Source organism: Pelodiscus sinensis, chromosome 14 (assembly GCF_052426305.1).
Source record: "Pelodiscus sinensis isolate ZL-2025 chromosome 14, ASM5242630v1, whole genome shotgun sequence".
NCBI classification, from domain to species: Eukaryota; Metazoa; Chordata; order Testudines; family Trionychidae; genus Pelodiscus; species Pelodiscus sinensis.
In genome coordinates, this window is record NC_143065.1 from 16289480 (window position 1) to 16305452 (window position 15973).

General features: G+C 39.3%; 1 protein-coding gene across 2 annotated transcripts in view; it reads left to right on the top strand.

The window, feature by feature from the left end:
- The window catches only part of MYO1E (myosin IE), a 181331-nt gene that overhangs the window by 118593 nt on the left and 46765 nt on the right, over positions 1 to 15973 (top strand). For both annotated transcript variants that reach the window (XM_075897339.2, XM_075897340.2), the window contains 3 exons: positions 2324 to 2430; positions 6104 to 6202; positions 13305 to 13449. In XM_075897339.2, the coding sequence (XP_075753454.1) occupies positions 2324 to 2430; positions 6104 to 6202; positions 13305 to 13449 (351 nt within the window). The remainder of the gene's footprint in view (positions 1 to 2323; positions 2431 to 6103; positions 6203 to 13304; positions 13450 to 15973) is intronic.

The window sequence follows — 15973 nt, forward strand, 5'->3', positions numbered from 1 at the left end:
CTCCGTGCTTAATATTTGCATAGCTTTTGAAAAATACATTAGCTGCATGAGTGGAAAATATTTTATTATGCTTATTTAATAAATGTATCTGGTAAAAACAAGTCTGGCTACACTATCAAAAATAAGAAATGTGCCTGGGCTTCAAAGTTAACAGGCCAAATTCCTTAAGTGGTAAATTGTTACGGCTTTATTGACATCAATGGAGGTACACCATTTTATACCGGCCACGCATCAGGATCAGAGTGTTCTTTTGAAAGATGAATACTGTACTGCATTTAGAAAATATATGCATTGTAACCATTTTGGAATAAAGTGAAAAGTCAATCCATTTTATTTCATTAAAAGTAAAAAAAACCAACAAACTGCACAACAAGCAAGGCAGTAACTTCAAATTAGCAATAGCAAATTTTCTAAGTTTTGTATGGATAAAAAAGGAGTGCTGGAATTTCATATACACACACATACACACTATATACAAAGTTATTTTACAGTCATGCCAGCTTTGTAATTTTCCTTATAACCAAAACAGGAGTTTTGGACAGTGAAAAACACTTGTTTTCATTAAATACAGGCAGTCCCCAGGTTACATCAATCCGACTTACGTCGGATCCCTAGTTACAAACGGGGGGGGGCGGGCGCAGCTAGTGCAGGGTGCCTCCTGCACTGTTGCTGCCTCCGGCGGCGCGGGGGGCACTTCCCCCCGGCAGACCAGGGAGAAGCGGAGCTAGCGCCCCCTCTCCCCCCCTCAGGGAGACGCGGAGCGGCTTTTCTCGCCGCGGAGGACGCGGGACTGCTGGGGGGAACAAGACACCAGCCAAAAGGGGGCACTCCAGAGCGGAAAAATAAATTTCCTAGGGAACAGTAGGAACAGCAGGCAGTGAGACCCATTGTGTTACAGTCACCACCTTGGGAGCAACAGCTTTCCCTCTTCAGCACTACAGCTGCAAGTATCTTGTTAGCGTCACGTGAAATTTACAAGTCCCTTCCAGCCTGGCAGAGGTGAAGCTGAAAAATTACCCAGTGGTGTGGGTGGGCAAGAATGGGGAGGAGCAGGACAGAAGGGAAGAGGGGATAAGCCCCAGCCCCACACCCTGGCTGGAGCAGAGCAGGGTAAGCCCCGAGGGGATGGATCTGGTTGCAAAGTGGGTGAGTGGACAATGAGGACAATGTGCTCTCCAATGACTATTGATTACACTTAATACCCATTTCACTGACCATCTGTAGCAAATTCTATTTGGAACAGTAATATGCATTGAATAAATCTTTTTTTAGTTATAAAAAACAAAGATTCTGACTATTAAATGAATAACTGGGATCTTTCAGGTACCCCAATAGGAAGATTTGGATATAGTATGAAACACTGAAACTTATGATCAATTTTTAATTAAAATATCAACCAAAAAAACCTTCATATCAAAACAGTATGTGTTTTTCTTAGAATAAGGAAGTTGTATGAGAATCAGGGTCTTTTCCACCTAACTCCAGCTCCCCGTCCCCCCCCAAAATATGTACCAGTTCCGACTTACATACAAATTCAACTTAAGAACAAACCTACAGTCCCTATCTTGTACGTAACCCGGGGACTGCCTGTACATACATACCCACACATGCATGTATATTGTATTTGGGAAATATATTTTCCCCCAATTACATATATATAATTTTTTCCCAAATACATAATGTAATATGGGTGGATGGGTGTATTTAATGAAAAAAATAGTTCACTGTTTTTCTTTGTTTTTCTTCTATTTTGATGAAGAAGAAAATTACAAAGCTGGCACAGGTGTACAGTACTTTTGTTTCAACCGCTACAACATTATATTTTCTTTTGTTGACCCAGCGCAGCGTAGATCCTGCTACTAATGTAACAAATTAGATCGACTTCTCCCCATAATATAGACCTGCTGAGTTTCATTATAGTGGAAGCTGGTGGAATTTTTCAGTGGATATAAAGTTAGTCTTGTTGTATTAAGTTGTGCATTCAAGGTGTACGTATGCCTCTATTACAGTGGGTATAGTTGACAAATCAATAAGATGGAAGTTTCCTTTTTTTAATGGAGCAAAATTGAATTACATAAAACAAGAGCAAGAAATAGATAAATGTCTACAATGTAAAAGTAACTGATAGCTGGCCTTCAATTTTTGAGGTTTTTAATTAAAACGCCTTGTAAATGGTAACAGTGGCTACTTACTGATGCATGCTGCATATTATTCGATGTTTCTTTAGTGGTCAGTGGAGCAGTAGATGACTGACACTTGGAAGAAATGTCCATATAACTTACCTGAATGAGCTCATACCTAAATTTTGTTCCTCGTTTCACAGAAACAAGCAAATGATCTTGTTGGTACCCTGATGAAATGTACACCTCACTATATCCGCTGCATCAAGCCCAATGAAACCAAGAAGCCTCGAGATTGGGAGGAGAGCAGGTATGAGTTAGCAAATATGGGTGTGCAAAACCAAAGTAATAATCCAAACCAGCAGAAACTGTGCATGCCAACAAATAGAACTGGGTACTCTAGACACAGTACTCAAGAAAATCCTTCAGAAATAAGACCTGGTTTATACCAACTTACTCTATGGCCTCTACTAAACTCTGAGGAAAACAGTAGTTTTGTTTGATTTAGCATTAGCCATTACTATGGTTAATCTTAGTCTTTCCCTAGCCAGTTATGGGTAATCACGATTTACAGAACGTATTTAAATAACCCAGTAATTAAGGGTTAAATTTCCAGAATAATACAATAGGATTGACACTTCCAAATCCTGTTATACACATATGGGATGTAGCTTGTAGCTTTTGCTTGTTGCTTTGAAAAACAGCTTTTAGTAGGTAGTTAAAAACCAGCGCAATGTTTACTGTTATTTTTATTAATTAAAATTTGAATTTAATATATAAGAATGTGCCATAAAAATAAAGTATGAAGACATTTTGACTTCTCTCCTTTGATTTAAATTTTTATTAGCTAACAGTCTGAGCAGAAGTCACTCCGGATATGTCTCCACTGCAATAAAAGGCTTGTGGCACAGTCATAACTGCCTGGGTCAACAGGCACAGGCTACAGGACTATAAAATTGCAGCCTAGACATTGGGCTCAGGATCTGAGCCCTCATTTTCCAAGAATGTATGTTGTTTTGTCATTGCTGAGGTAATTGGCAATGAAATATAGGTAAATATAATACAACACTCTGTCTGATAACATCCCCAGAAGTAAATTGACATCATCTAGCCATATAACTATGAGCACTTTTCCCTAGTTTTTAAAAAGAAATGGTCTCTCATTCATTACACTGAATTTTTTTTATTTTTATATTCTATTCAAAACACCCAGAAATTCTTCATAGTTGTTAGTGATGTTCCCAAGGAAAGGCACATCTTCTCATATACATATCTCCAAGCAAAACTCTAGTCTGCAGTTTGTTTATGTTGTGAGGATTCATGGAACTGACCAAAGGAATTTTTTTTGTTTTGCTGTTTTCCTTACATAGTCGTGTGATCTCCCTGCTGTGGAAAAGTTGAGTGAGACAACATCTAACTGGGTTGAAAGAACCACAGTAGTATTTTGCTGTACAATGTTTTAGCTTTTGAATGGAGTATCTTCTTCGGGTTATTTAGTCTCATGCACCACACAATGCATACACCTATTAGAAAAATGGTTGTGGCTGCATAGCTGATCCATTAGCATGTTACTGGATTTCAAAATTATTGTCTTGCTAAAGAAAGAACTTTGTCCAGGGAAGTCTGTGTTACCTTGTGCTGTCCAAACCCATGATACTCCTGGTTTGTACTTCAATCAAATAGTTTCTGAAATTGCATCACTCTTTTTAAGATTAAGTTTTATATCAAATCTAAGCTTTAGCAGGATTAGTTGCTTTATTTCAAAATGTGGGGAGTGTTTTTTGCTTCAATTCAGATGCAGCTGTTTGGCCTAAAATTCAAAATTTCTGTATTAGCAGAATTCCTAGACTCTGATCCAGCTTGAAGTTGGTACCTAAAGAGAAATTTTTAAGAATGGCTTTTTTTTTTCCAGAAGAAAAAAGGACAAAAAAAAATGTTTCAGAAATGTGTTGCTAGACATTGGTATTGGCAGAGTAGTAAGAAAAGGGGGGTTGTAATGTTGTTCCACTGCATTATTCCAGATGTTAACAGGAGGGAAAGCTATAAACAGGAAAGTGTATTTTTCACCATCATCTCTCTACTGTTACTGCACCAGAAGCGTACAAAACCTACCTTGGTTCTTTGAATACTGCAAGATGATATATGCAGCATTTTTCCTGTCAATTTGAAGTCCAAAAAGCAACGTATATTGCTTAATTTTTGTAAAGTTTCATTAAAAATAAGAAGTAACCAGAGGGTTTGTCATTGACAACGTGGGATTTTAAAAATGAAAAATTATCCTTCTTTATACTGTGAGTCATGTAAAAGGAATGTCTTGATTTAAAAAAAAAATCAACGGGCAAAACATCCTGTACTTTAGAGGCTTGGAATGAAGCAATGAAGAAACAACTGAGAGGAGTTTTTAATTTGTGCCTGGACTGAGCCTCGTGACTTTTAGTCTTAGCTTTTCATAGCCCAGAAACCTATGAGCTTGTTATATTTATTACTTACGGTTCTAAAAAAATTTGAGCACAAGCCCCTCTTTCTTTACATATTAAACACTAATTTAGAGGTACCAGATTTTGAAATAGTTCTTTGTAAAGAATGGAGAGATGGCAAGCAAAAGATTTTTTTAAAATTATACACAATTTAAAGACGGAGTTGTGATTTGTTAGATTCACAATAAAAACTTCAGCAGTCCTGTTATTGCTTGTTGCTATTGAGATTTGGACCTTTAAAAAATTCAGTCATTTTAATATACATACCGTCCAGCTCTCCAGTGTGAATTACAAACATTCAGGAATTTAAGGAAATGCAGAGCAGTAAAGCATAACTCATACAACAGTTCATTGAAAAATAGTCCCTCATTCTGCTTTCATGTCTAAGCTTTAAAAAGTGGCCTAGCAGGATATATACTTTTTAAATAAAAATTAGAAAAATATCAGATATGCTCCCAAGGTCCAGAAAGGGAGAATGAAGTCCCAAAGAAGCCTTGTCTTTAATGTTTCTCCCTCTTTGAGATTTAAGATGAAATCCTCAGCTCCTGTGCAGAACTGAAGTAAAAGGGCTTTTCACAGAGAAACTATAGAGCTGTGAGAGGAATGGAATCTTCCCCTTCAGCCCATACACAAGATACAAAGCACCTCCACATCCTGCCTATAGCTGTTAGTTCAGCCTGTGGGACTGGTACCAGCCCACAGGGCTTGTGACCATTAGAACTATGTAGTGTGCAGATTGCTAAGCATGCTCCTGCCACAAATCCCTTGGTAATATGACAGACATAGGACCCATAGTATTCAGAGACACACTGTCCAGCCTCTGCTTTCCAGTCCCTCTTACTCTAAAAGGTGGTATTTTGGATTATTGGCATCAAACTTGGCCCCTTCTCACACAGTGTTGAGCCTGAATAGCCAAAAATAAGATGTCTATTTTTGATCTATGTAAAGAGAAGGTGAAAATTAATAATGTACTGTAAAAGAAAACAAGTTAATCTCTCATTCCATCTTCCAATGTCATCTCAGTATTTGGAGCATTTGTGCAGATCAGCATTTACTTGGCTTTTTGTGTAGCCAAGTTTTAAAGCCAAGAACTGTGGACTAATCAAATCCAGAATTATATCTTAGAATTTTAATTTAAACAGAAGGGAAAAAAAAATGCCAAAATAAAATTGGAAAGTTAAAGTTCTGGTTAAAGGACCTCTACATGAGAATAGGCTTAATCAAGTGCTCATGTTTCCCTAAACATTAATTTATAATGAGATAAATTTACAAGGAAGAGGAACAGAATAGATATAATAACTCTATCCCTGTCTCGCTTGCATCCACATGTTCATCCCACCATGTAGTGACATACAGTTTGAATATTATTCTTCCTGTACTCAGTGTGAGTGAATGCAACGCACACACATAGGTATGCAGTTCAGAATAGTGACTTTAAACAAAATATAAAATTGTAACAGACTGAAAAGAAAAGGATTATAAATCTCACTGTATTTTTCCCCACAGGGTAAAGCATCAAGTGGAATACCTAGGCCTGAAAGAAAATATTCGAGTAAGGAGAGCAGGCTATGCCTACAGACGGGTATTCAAAAAGTTTTTGCAGAGGTATAGTATTATAGATAGTTTCAGTACTACTGTACAGTAGTTTGCTAGAGAGATGGGGAAATGCTACTAGTTCTCTCCCATTAGCTTTTACTGTGCTGTATGCTGTTTATATAGAAATTTAAAAAAACAAAGGCTTTTAAAACCAACTGTTTGCCAGTGAGAATTATCATGTTCTTCTCTTAACCTACCTAAAGTATCTATTCTTACTGTAATGCTATGGACCCCTTAGTGGTCAGAATTAAAGTCTCTAGAAAATTAGGAAAGTATTCAGTAGAGTATGCTCCAGTTTATGAAACCCACACTTCTTTGAGTTCCCTATTGTGGGACTAGCACTGTATTTGTAGATTATTGTGTATCTCTTTGCTGGCCGAGACACTCTTAAATGAAAGTAATTTCAACCAAATAATAATATGTATTCCAGTCTTTATTGGAATAATTGACCCTGGATAGCTGTGCATCAAACAGACATCTTATGGTAGATCAGCAAGCTGGTACTTAAAAAAAACCAACTTTCCTCTTGTATTTGAGAATCTATGCTTTAATTATATATATATATATATATATTGCATATATTGCAAAAGTTATTATTACAAAGGATGAGATAAGAAGATCACCCAACACCTCCCTCCGTGTCCCTCACAAAGAAAGAAACAGAATAACTTAAGATAGTGGATAGATCTAAAATAATAAGGCATGGACATCTTATTTTAATTCCTCATCATGAAAGCCTCCACCTGGAAGAACCATTCAATCTCAATACCATACTCTTGTGTTAAGCCAGATGTGCTGGGATCAAGAAAAGCTAAGGAATGACACACCAAGATAGAAAACATTGCTTCCTTTTTTGGAAGCAACAATCTTAGGACACGTCATACTTACTGGTGGATAGACGCTCTGGAGGTCAATCTGGTGTTTGATTTATGGGTTTGTACTGCCGTCGGCCTGCTGCACTGTGAGCGCCACCACACCTACATATTCTACATAGCTGCAGTTGGGTATCTTAAGCCAACCTTTCAGGTCCAGTGCAGACCTGACCTTAGTGATGGGGCACTTGGCATGAAGAAGAGTCTTGATTAGAAACCTCATTTTTTTTAGCATGTCCCCCTGTTTGGTAATATAGCTGCAGAGAAGCCAGTAGAGTATTTCCAGGAATTAATTTGTTCCCTTCTCTGGGATAATTGATTGTGGAACAGTTATTCACATGATTTATTCTCCTTTCAGTAAAATATGAATGTAATGTGTGAGCCAACCTCAGAATGTTATGCTAAAGAAATACAGGTTGGAGAATTAAGCATTTTGTTTGGCAGATAGGATAAGTAACTAATACTACATGTTAAAGCTAGTCTCAGCCAGATAATAGCTGAACATTGACCACATATTGGGGCCACGCAGATCCAAAAGTTTCTCAGAATGAGAGATCTGCATAGTGAGTCACACAACACTTAGAAAAGAAGAAAAATAGAGTTCTTCCCTTAAAGGCAGAGATCCACATCATCCATGAAACCCTCTGCCGTAGGATTTATTTCTTTGTGTCAGTACCATTTGGTAAAGTGTAACTTCTTGTTATGAGTAAAACTCTTCCTGCACCCTTTCCATTCACAGTTACCTAACATCCAGAACAAGCTCTGTTCTGACAACATGAGTCAGTGTGAGTAAAATGGGCTGAGGCATGGGATGTACAGGAAATGCATGTTTGTGCAGTTGTTTTCATTGGGAGCGCCTTGGCAGCTCTGTGTAAGTGGAGATTTCTGGGCTGAATGGACTTTTGTGTCTGCAATTTATATTTGCATGCAAAAAGCCAAAGTCACTGAAAAGGCCTATGTGTTTTAAAGCATAACCAATCTGAGACTTAAACCCCATATTTAGACATATGACCTAAGTGCTTAGTGTGTATTTATAATTTTTTTTTTTTTTTGGTAGTCATGATTTGGCATTTTTTCAAAGGCATTTTAATCACAGGCTTAGCGCTTGTGCCTCAGTCACTCTGCCATCTCATATTGCATGAGCTCGAAAAGCCCAGATAGAGGCATATTAATACTACTAATAGAAATGAACAGCATTATCAAATACACAGAGAGATGTTTGAGAGGAGTGCTATACCACATGGCAGAGCACAAATACCACCATATATTATTATATATTATATAATAATTTAGCTGTCCTGAAACTTAGATACTCCACAGCATGCAGTGTGTTGGAGCGATCGTGGTGTATTTAGTAACTGTGAGGAAAAAAAAGTTTCTAAGTATTTTTATAGCTTTATAATAATATTTTATTCTCTGATTTCCACGTCTGTATCTCCTCCCAAAAATGGCTAGAATTTGTGATTTGGAACATGTATAAAGTCAAATTCAGAGGGAATATGCAAGATAATATAACTTAACCTTTCTTAAACTGACTTAGAGTCCCCATTAAGATTCCCTGGATCTACTTAAACCCATTGTACTGATGAGTTTATGTGCTGACCAGCCAGAAGAAATTGTAATTGAGTAGGAATCTCTTTCATTAACAGTTCTTCTTGCTCCTCCACATAAATTATACTAACTTTAGACTCCCTGCTGCATCAGTATGAGTTTACCTAGGTCTAAGATAATTTTAGAGGGCCCTACTGCTGTCCATGTTACACCATCTTGCATATTACTTCAGCCTTTGAACTTTAACATGTATAAATAGATTTGGTCAAGAGAGTCATTACAGATGTAATTCCTCTTGTTAATTACTGAATTGTTCACAAATTCTCCCTAGTACATTTGCTGTTCATGAGTTTTTGTGGAAGTTTGGACAAGTTATTTGCATACTTTGGGTTGTTCACAGTCTGTTGCCTGTCACTGTTATTTGTGTTGTATGGTTTGTCATATACATCGCATGGCATATGATCCCCAATTGGGAAATGTTTTAGACAGAAGAACAATGAAAAATGAACTTTCCCACTGTTAATTTTCTAATAAATAACTTGTTTCAGGGTCTGGAAACATTGTCACTAACACCCAGGAGCTGCCTCAGTTCTCAAGAATAGAAGGAGCTCAGAAATCATAGTGAACCAAACAACACTTTATCACTGATTTTCTTCCCCCACTATTCAAATAGTTCCACTAATAAACATGATTTACACTGTACCCCAGGATGCGTGGCAGGGCTCAGGAAAACAAAGTGTGATGAGATTGTCTAAAATGGAGATGAATATAAGATTCATTTTGTGAGGCAGATTTCTGCAGCTCTGTTTTCAGTCTAGTTCATAAAGCAGCTCAGAGTTCTGCAAAAATTACTTATCCCCAGGCACACTGAGGCATATAAAACCTAGCCTATTGGTGGGCAGTGAAACAAGAAAGCATTGTAACCAGTTTTCCCTCTAATTTTTTTCTATGTATGGGTGGATTGAATTTTGGTGTGTGCACCAATATTGAGATTATGTGCCACCAACACAAACAAAAAACCTAGATGTATATTTTTAAAGTTCATAGTTATGGAAAATAATATTAAAACAATGCATAATTAACAAGATCACTGCTTAAGTATTTAATATAAATCAAATAAAAAAAATTAACAGTATGCTTGGAATACAAGTATTTTATCATTTATTCTAACAACTAAAGATAATAAATACACCAAAATGTGGTATCTTCAAAACAGCTACATAAAGAAAGGCATGGTGTGGCAGGGTCAGGCCAGAGAGCTGCTGCAGAGAAGGGAAAAAGCAGCCTAAAAGGGAAAAACCCTGTGAGAAGAAGCAGAGAACTGCAGCCCAATTAGATGCAGCTGGGAGGGAGCAGGCTCAGGCAAATTGGGGCCAGCTGACTTCTCTGCTGTCTGTCTGAGGGCCTTTAAAAGCCTCAGCAGTTGGAGGCTGGAGGAGAGAGTGAGAGGACAAAAGGAAGGTGGTGGAGAGACAGAGAGGAAGAAATCGGAGAGAACAATTTTGACCAGCATTAGGGAAAGGCAGCTAGGGAGGGAGCCTGTGGGCCCCTGTCCGGGCTCCCTACCATTGAGACCCGCTGCAAAAACCCCAAACTTGGGGGGTAAGAGGAGGAGGCCTACCCAGTGGTGGCTTGGGGAAGAGGGGCCCTTGCCACAATGGCCATTAAGTGAAAGCATAAAAATATGCATCAGAGACCCAGTTTAATAACCTACTCCTCCTATCATAGACAGACTACTAAATCTTCAAGGAAAGCTTCTCTCAAAAAATGAAGCATTTGCTAAAACACTGCCATGCCATCAACTTTTGCAGTTCACAAAACCATTCTTGTTGCATGCATAGCTCAGTTTTAAGATGCTAAACAAATCTGTGAAACATCTAGAAATAATCATTCCCTCGTCACAAATATTAATACAAAATTTTCTGATAACTGGAAAGAGTGTGAAAGGCATTCCACTCAGGCATACACAATTTCTAAGGCATATTAATTCAATTAATACTTCACGCACAGAAAACAGTAAAAATAAATAATAAAGGAACACAGAGCAAACAAAACTGTAATCAAACAAATGACAGCACTGAAATACAAGGGAACATAAAACAAGTAGTTGGTTATGTGTATTTTAAATGAGCATTTAGGACCCACAAACTGTGCAAATGCAATAGAGCCCCGTAGAAAAAAGAAAATGTTTTCCTGGTTTCGCACTGTGTTTCACCAACTTAAGAAAACAGAGTAGGCTCATTAAATTTTGACACACCTTAAGGAAATGGAGCACATGGCTTTGGAGTTTGCATCCCTGCTTCAAAGAGCTTGCAGATAAAGTCTTCATTCTACAAGTATAACACTAAATCTAGTGCTTGTTACTTATGAGTCACTGAAGTACTCTGAGGAGCCAGAACTACACTAAATACCAAAGATCTGCCTTAATGGTTTTCAATACCTGCCCCCAAACATGTTCTAAAACCTAATGGAGAATCACTTGTCTAGAAACCAAGCAATTTCTATTAAGTTTTAGAAATTGTTGGGAAAGAGGCATCTCTCCTGGACAATGCCACTGTAGCCCCTGACCGGGGGTTCAGATAATGACAGGTTAAAAATACGAGAGTTTGGAGTCCTTAAAAAAAACCCTACAGTTATTGGAGTTATTCTCCATCCAGAACTTGTCTCTTTCCTTCCATCCCCCACAGCCCAGCTGAGGCTCAAAGGAAATCCCATTCCCCTCTGCAGGCTGCTCAAGTGCAGCTAGACCGCAGACCTCAGTCTCTCCCAGCCCCTCCCAGCCCAGCTGGGGTTGAAAGGGAGACAGACTCTCTAAGAGCTGCCCCAGCACATTTGAAGGAGCAGGCACTTTCAGGTGGTGTTTACATTGGTTCGATCTTGCACAAAAGCAACCGCTTTTGCACCAAAACTTGCTGCCTGTCTACACTGGTCGCGAGTTCTTGCGCAAGAACACTGCCATTCTAATGTATGAAATCAGTGCTTCTTGCACAAGAAGTATGATGCTCCTGCTCAGGAATAAGCCCTCTTGCGCAACTGTTTTTGCGCAAGAGGCCAGTGTAGACAGAAAACATGAATTTCTTGTGCAAGAAAGCCCTATGGTTAAAATGGCCATCGGAGCTTTCTTGCACAAGAGAGCATCTACACTGACATGGATGCTCTTGCGCAAAAGCACATCTCTTGCGCAAACGCACATGCCAGTGTAGACGCTCTCTTCTGGAAGAGTTTTTGTACAAGAACTCTTCTGTGAAAGAGTTCTTGCACAAAATCATGCCACTGTAGACGTAGCCTCAGTGTCTCTCAGTTCTCCAAGCAGCTCAGCTGGGGCTGAAATGGAGTCAGATGCTGCTCTGCCTGCTGGCTACTGCTGCAGTGGGAACTTTCCCTGGCTCACACAGGTAGCCCAACTGGGTGTAGCATGCCCGAAACTTAGTCCCGAACGCCACCTGACCCTTGTTCCTCATCCACCCCTGTATTCCACCACCCGCTAGCTCATCTTCCACATCTTCTTCAGGGTCCAGGAGGTACCTAATTAGTGGAACCACTGCCATGCCTGTGTAGCTCCACTAATTAGATGCATAGCCCTTTATTCCTTCCTATGTGGGCATGCAAGCGCACACCCTCCAGAGAGTTGTGACTAACTCTGGGCCATTCAGTTCCAAACCCCATGTTTCTATCTAGTTAACCTTAAGAAATGTGGGCAACTCCCAAGTAGTTGTAAGGTAGAAGTCAGCTTCACTCTCCCAGTCCAACTGTTGTCCACATCTGGCCTGCTCATCAGCAGACAGCCATTCTGGCATCTATACTAGGAGGCCCTTGGCTTGGTCTCTCCTAAAGGAGGGAGGGGAAGGAAGGGGTTGGCATGATGGCCACTTCTGTGGCTGGTTCTCTCAGGTGGGAGCTGCCTGTCCTTGTCACAGTCCTGTTTTCCATCTTCTCCCTCATGCTGCAGAACAGCACAGTAGTACTGAATATTCATCCAAGGACCGTCTTTCAGCACATGCCAAATGCCTGTCCTGTTCCCTATTACAGTTACTTCTCTCCCTGCTCAAATTCTTGATGTGGCCAGTTACCAAGCACCCAAGTCTTGAGCAGGTGGCCATCATGCCAGTCCCTCCCCTTCCTCCTGCAGGAGAGACCAAACCAAGGGCCTCCTAGTACAGATGCCAGAATGACTCTCTGAGCAGGCCAGCTGCAGACAACAGCTGGACTGGGAGAGTGAAGCTGACTGCTAGCTTAGATATTAGAGGTACTTCACAAACGGCCATAGCAAAGATTAGAGAAGGGTTGGAATTGGAACAGGTCGTGTGTTTTGGGAGGAATCAGCGAGGTGCCAAAGATGATTTACTGATTGTCTCACTATAAATACTGCTGATGAACCTATTTGTCACAAGATTGTCAAGGATTAAGGAAGCAAAGATTTTGGTGTTTGTTTTGTCACCTACCCTTGACCTAGGCAGACTGGAAAGGTTCGATCAAAGATATTCACACTGAACACCACCACTTTGGTTAAAGTGAAAACACATACATTTGTGTGTTCTTCCACAAACCCTTTCCTACACAGTGTGATAACACAGAAAAGAGGGACTAATCCCGGGGGCTATACTGGCTGGGAGCCAGTGGCATTCTGCACCTGCTATTTGCATGATGCCAAGTCTTAATTTTTTTCCTCTCTCTCACTGCGGTCTCAGATATGCCATTCTGACCAAAGCAACCTGGCCTTCCTGGAAAGGAGATGAGAAACAAGGGATTCTCCACCTGCTCCGCTCAGTCAATATGGACCCTGATCAGTACCAGCTTGGGAAAACTAAGATCTTCATCAAAGCTCCAGAGTCTGTAAGTATGACTTATCCTGAGTCTTTTGCACATGGCACAATTTGGTTGGGACAGGTTCAGTTCTGCCTTCTCCTGCTATGCAAGAAGCCTCTGTGGGCAGGACCTCAGAAGGACGGAATATTATCTTTTTATCCAGGCTCAACAAGTCACTGACAAGACTGCTCTTAGGATAGAGGGAAGACTTTACAAGTACTTTTATAATGGGGTCCATGGAACATTGCTTGCACATCGCTGTAAGAAATTGTAATATGCGGAGGAGTCAAGCAATGAAAGCATATGTGTAACTATTAGAACAAGAAATAAAAGAAGTATTATTTGATCAATCACAAACATAACAGATGAGCAATAGTGTCTATGTAGAGAAAATGCCCTAAATATTATGGAGCATAAATTGTTTTGTATTTATTAGACCCGCACCAAATATTCTGGCATGACTGAGATTTAAGAGATGACACCATGTGAACATTAGGGTACTGGACTGAATATTTATCCCGATACTTGCTGAACTCACATTGAAAAAAATCAGATTCAACAACTATTTATTTATTTATTTATTTTAACATTTGTTATTGAAAAAATATCTTTCTTAGTGGGAAAACATAGTGCATTCAACATTGCATAGTCCTTCTCAGTCCCAAGTCAGTCAGACTTTTGGAACAAAATAGTGGTGGAAAAAGGCCTATTACCTCACTTAGGGTATGACTATGCTACAAAGAAGATCAAAGCTGATGCTATCAATCTTCCAAGGTTCGAATTAGCAGGTCCAGTGAAGACACGCTAATTCGAACTGAGAGGGGCAGTATGGTTGATGCAGTGGTCTTGCTTCCACGAGGAGTAAGGGAGGTCAAAAGGCGAGTGTTCTCCCTTTGACTTCCTGTAGTGTGGACAGCGCCAAAAGTCAAATTAAGGTACTTTGACTTCAGCTACACAATTATCATAGCTGAGGTTGTGTATCTTAATTCGACTTACCCCGTAGTGTAGACATACCCCTAGAATCTGATCCAGCTCCCATGGAAGTCATCAGAAGTCTTTCAAAGGACAGAATATCAGGGCCTGAATCAGTGGAGGGCTGTTCCCTTGCTGGTACATTTTTCTGCCTTATCCTGTTTAGTTTTAAATGTCATCTGATGGTGCTTCCACAATTTCCCTTGAAAGCATTTTTCACAGTCCCACCATGAAGGTTAATTGGAAAATGTTATGTCAAAACTTGCTTTCTACTGAAAATTAGGTTCTTAACAATTAAAATATTCACAGGAAGTATTCACTTTCCCAAAATTTTCAGTTTTTTCATTGGAAAAATCAAATCTGCTTTTTGGGGGATTTTGGAGGGCTTTCGCTGAGAATCAAAAAAAATTGTTTTGACAAAAAGATGAAATTTTCCACTGACAGAAGAAAATGCATATTTTCTAGCCAGCTCCTAAATCACATATCTTCCCAGAAAAAAAATACCCAACCACTGGTATCAAACTATTATCTTATTAAATTATCCAAACTATTAAAAGGGTTGCATTAATTTTGAGAGACATGAAGCTGTAGATGACTCATGTAGATTTATATTTTGTTTCTGTCAAAATAAAAGGAGGCATGTGATTGTTATAGGTGGGGAGACCTATGATTTGTAGAGCCTTGCACAGATACAAAATTTGTATCTGCAACCGCATTGGTATCCACAAAATGAGCCACGGATATCTGCATTGACATCCACGGATGCAGATATCCATGGATACAAAGTGGATAGCTGCAAAATGGCAGTGTTTTAGATGCAAAATTTGTATCCCCATTGATATCTGCAAAAACGAGCTGCGGATATCTGCATCCACATCTTTGAATATCCACCTCCATATCCACATCTGTGGATGTGGATACCCACAGATATAAAATGGATATCCACAGATTTGCAGGGCTCAGTCAGCTTGCTATGAGGGAGTGTAAAAGGAACTGACTATGTAATGACTACATTGATTTTTTATGAAAGAATTTCTCTAGTATTTTTGTTTCACAACATCTTACTGTGAACAGCACTTTTTTTTAATCAATGTTTTTATTAGATGAGGGAGAGTATGACTTTGTAATGGCCTTAAATTACAGCTGATAAAGTGCTTTGCTTTGCTAGACTGCTTTTAGTATGACAGATAGACAAAAATGGTATGTGCTGACAGGACACAACATCAGTAATGTTGCTATAACCTAAAGTGCACTGATTTAGGGTGTGATCATGCCCCCACTGAAGCTGACTGAAGGACTGGAGTTTGTGTGCTGAAATCCTATCTACTGCTTGCATCATTCTGAAGGGAATTTTACAAGCTTTCTATAGATGAAGAGTTGCCAACTAACTATGAAGTAAGGTTTTATGAATGGCAGACAGGAGGCCATTTCCAATACACACCTGAGTAAATAATTCTGCCTTCACATACAAGGGAAAGTGAGACCCAGTGAAAATGGTTTGTACTAGATTGTGGTTTTTTTTCTTTAATATCAGTATGACACCCCCTTTTTATAGCATTTCTAAGTCTTTGCAAGATTT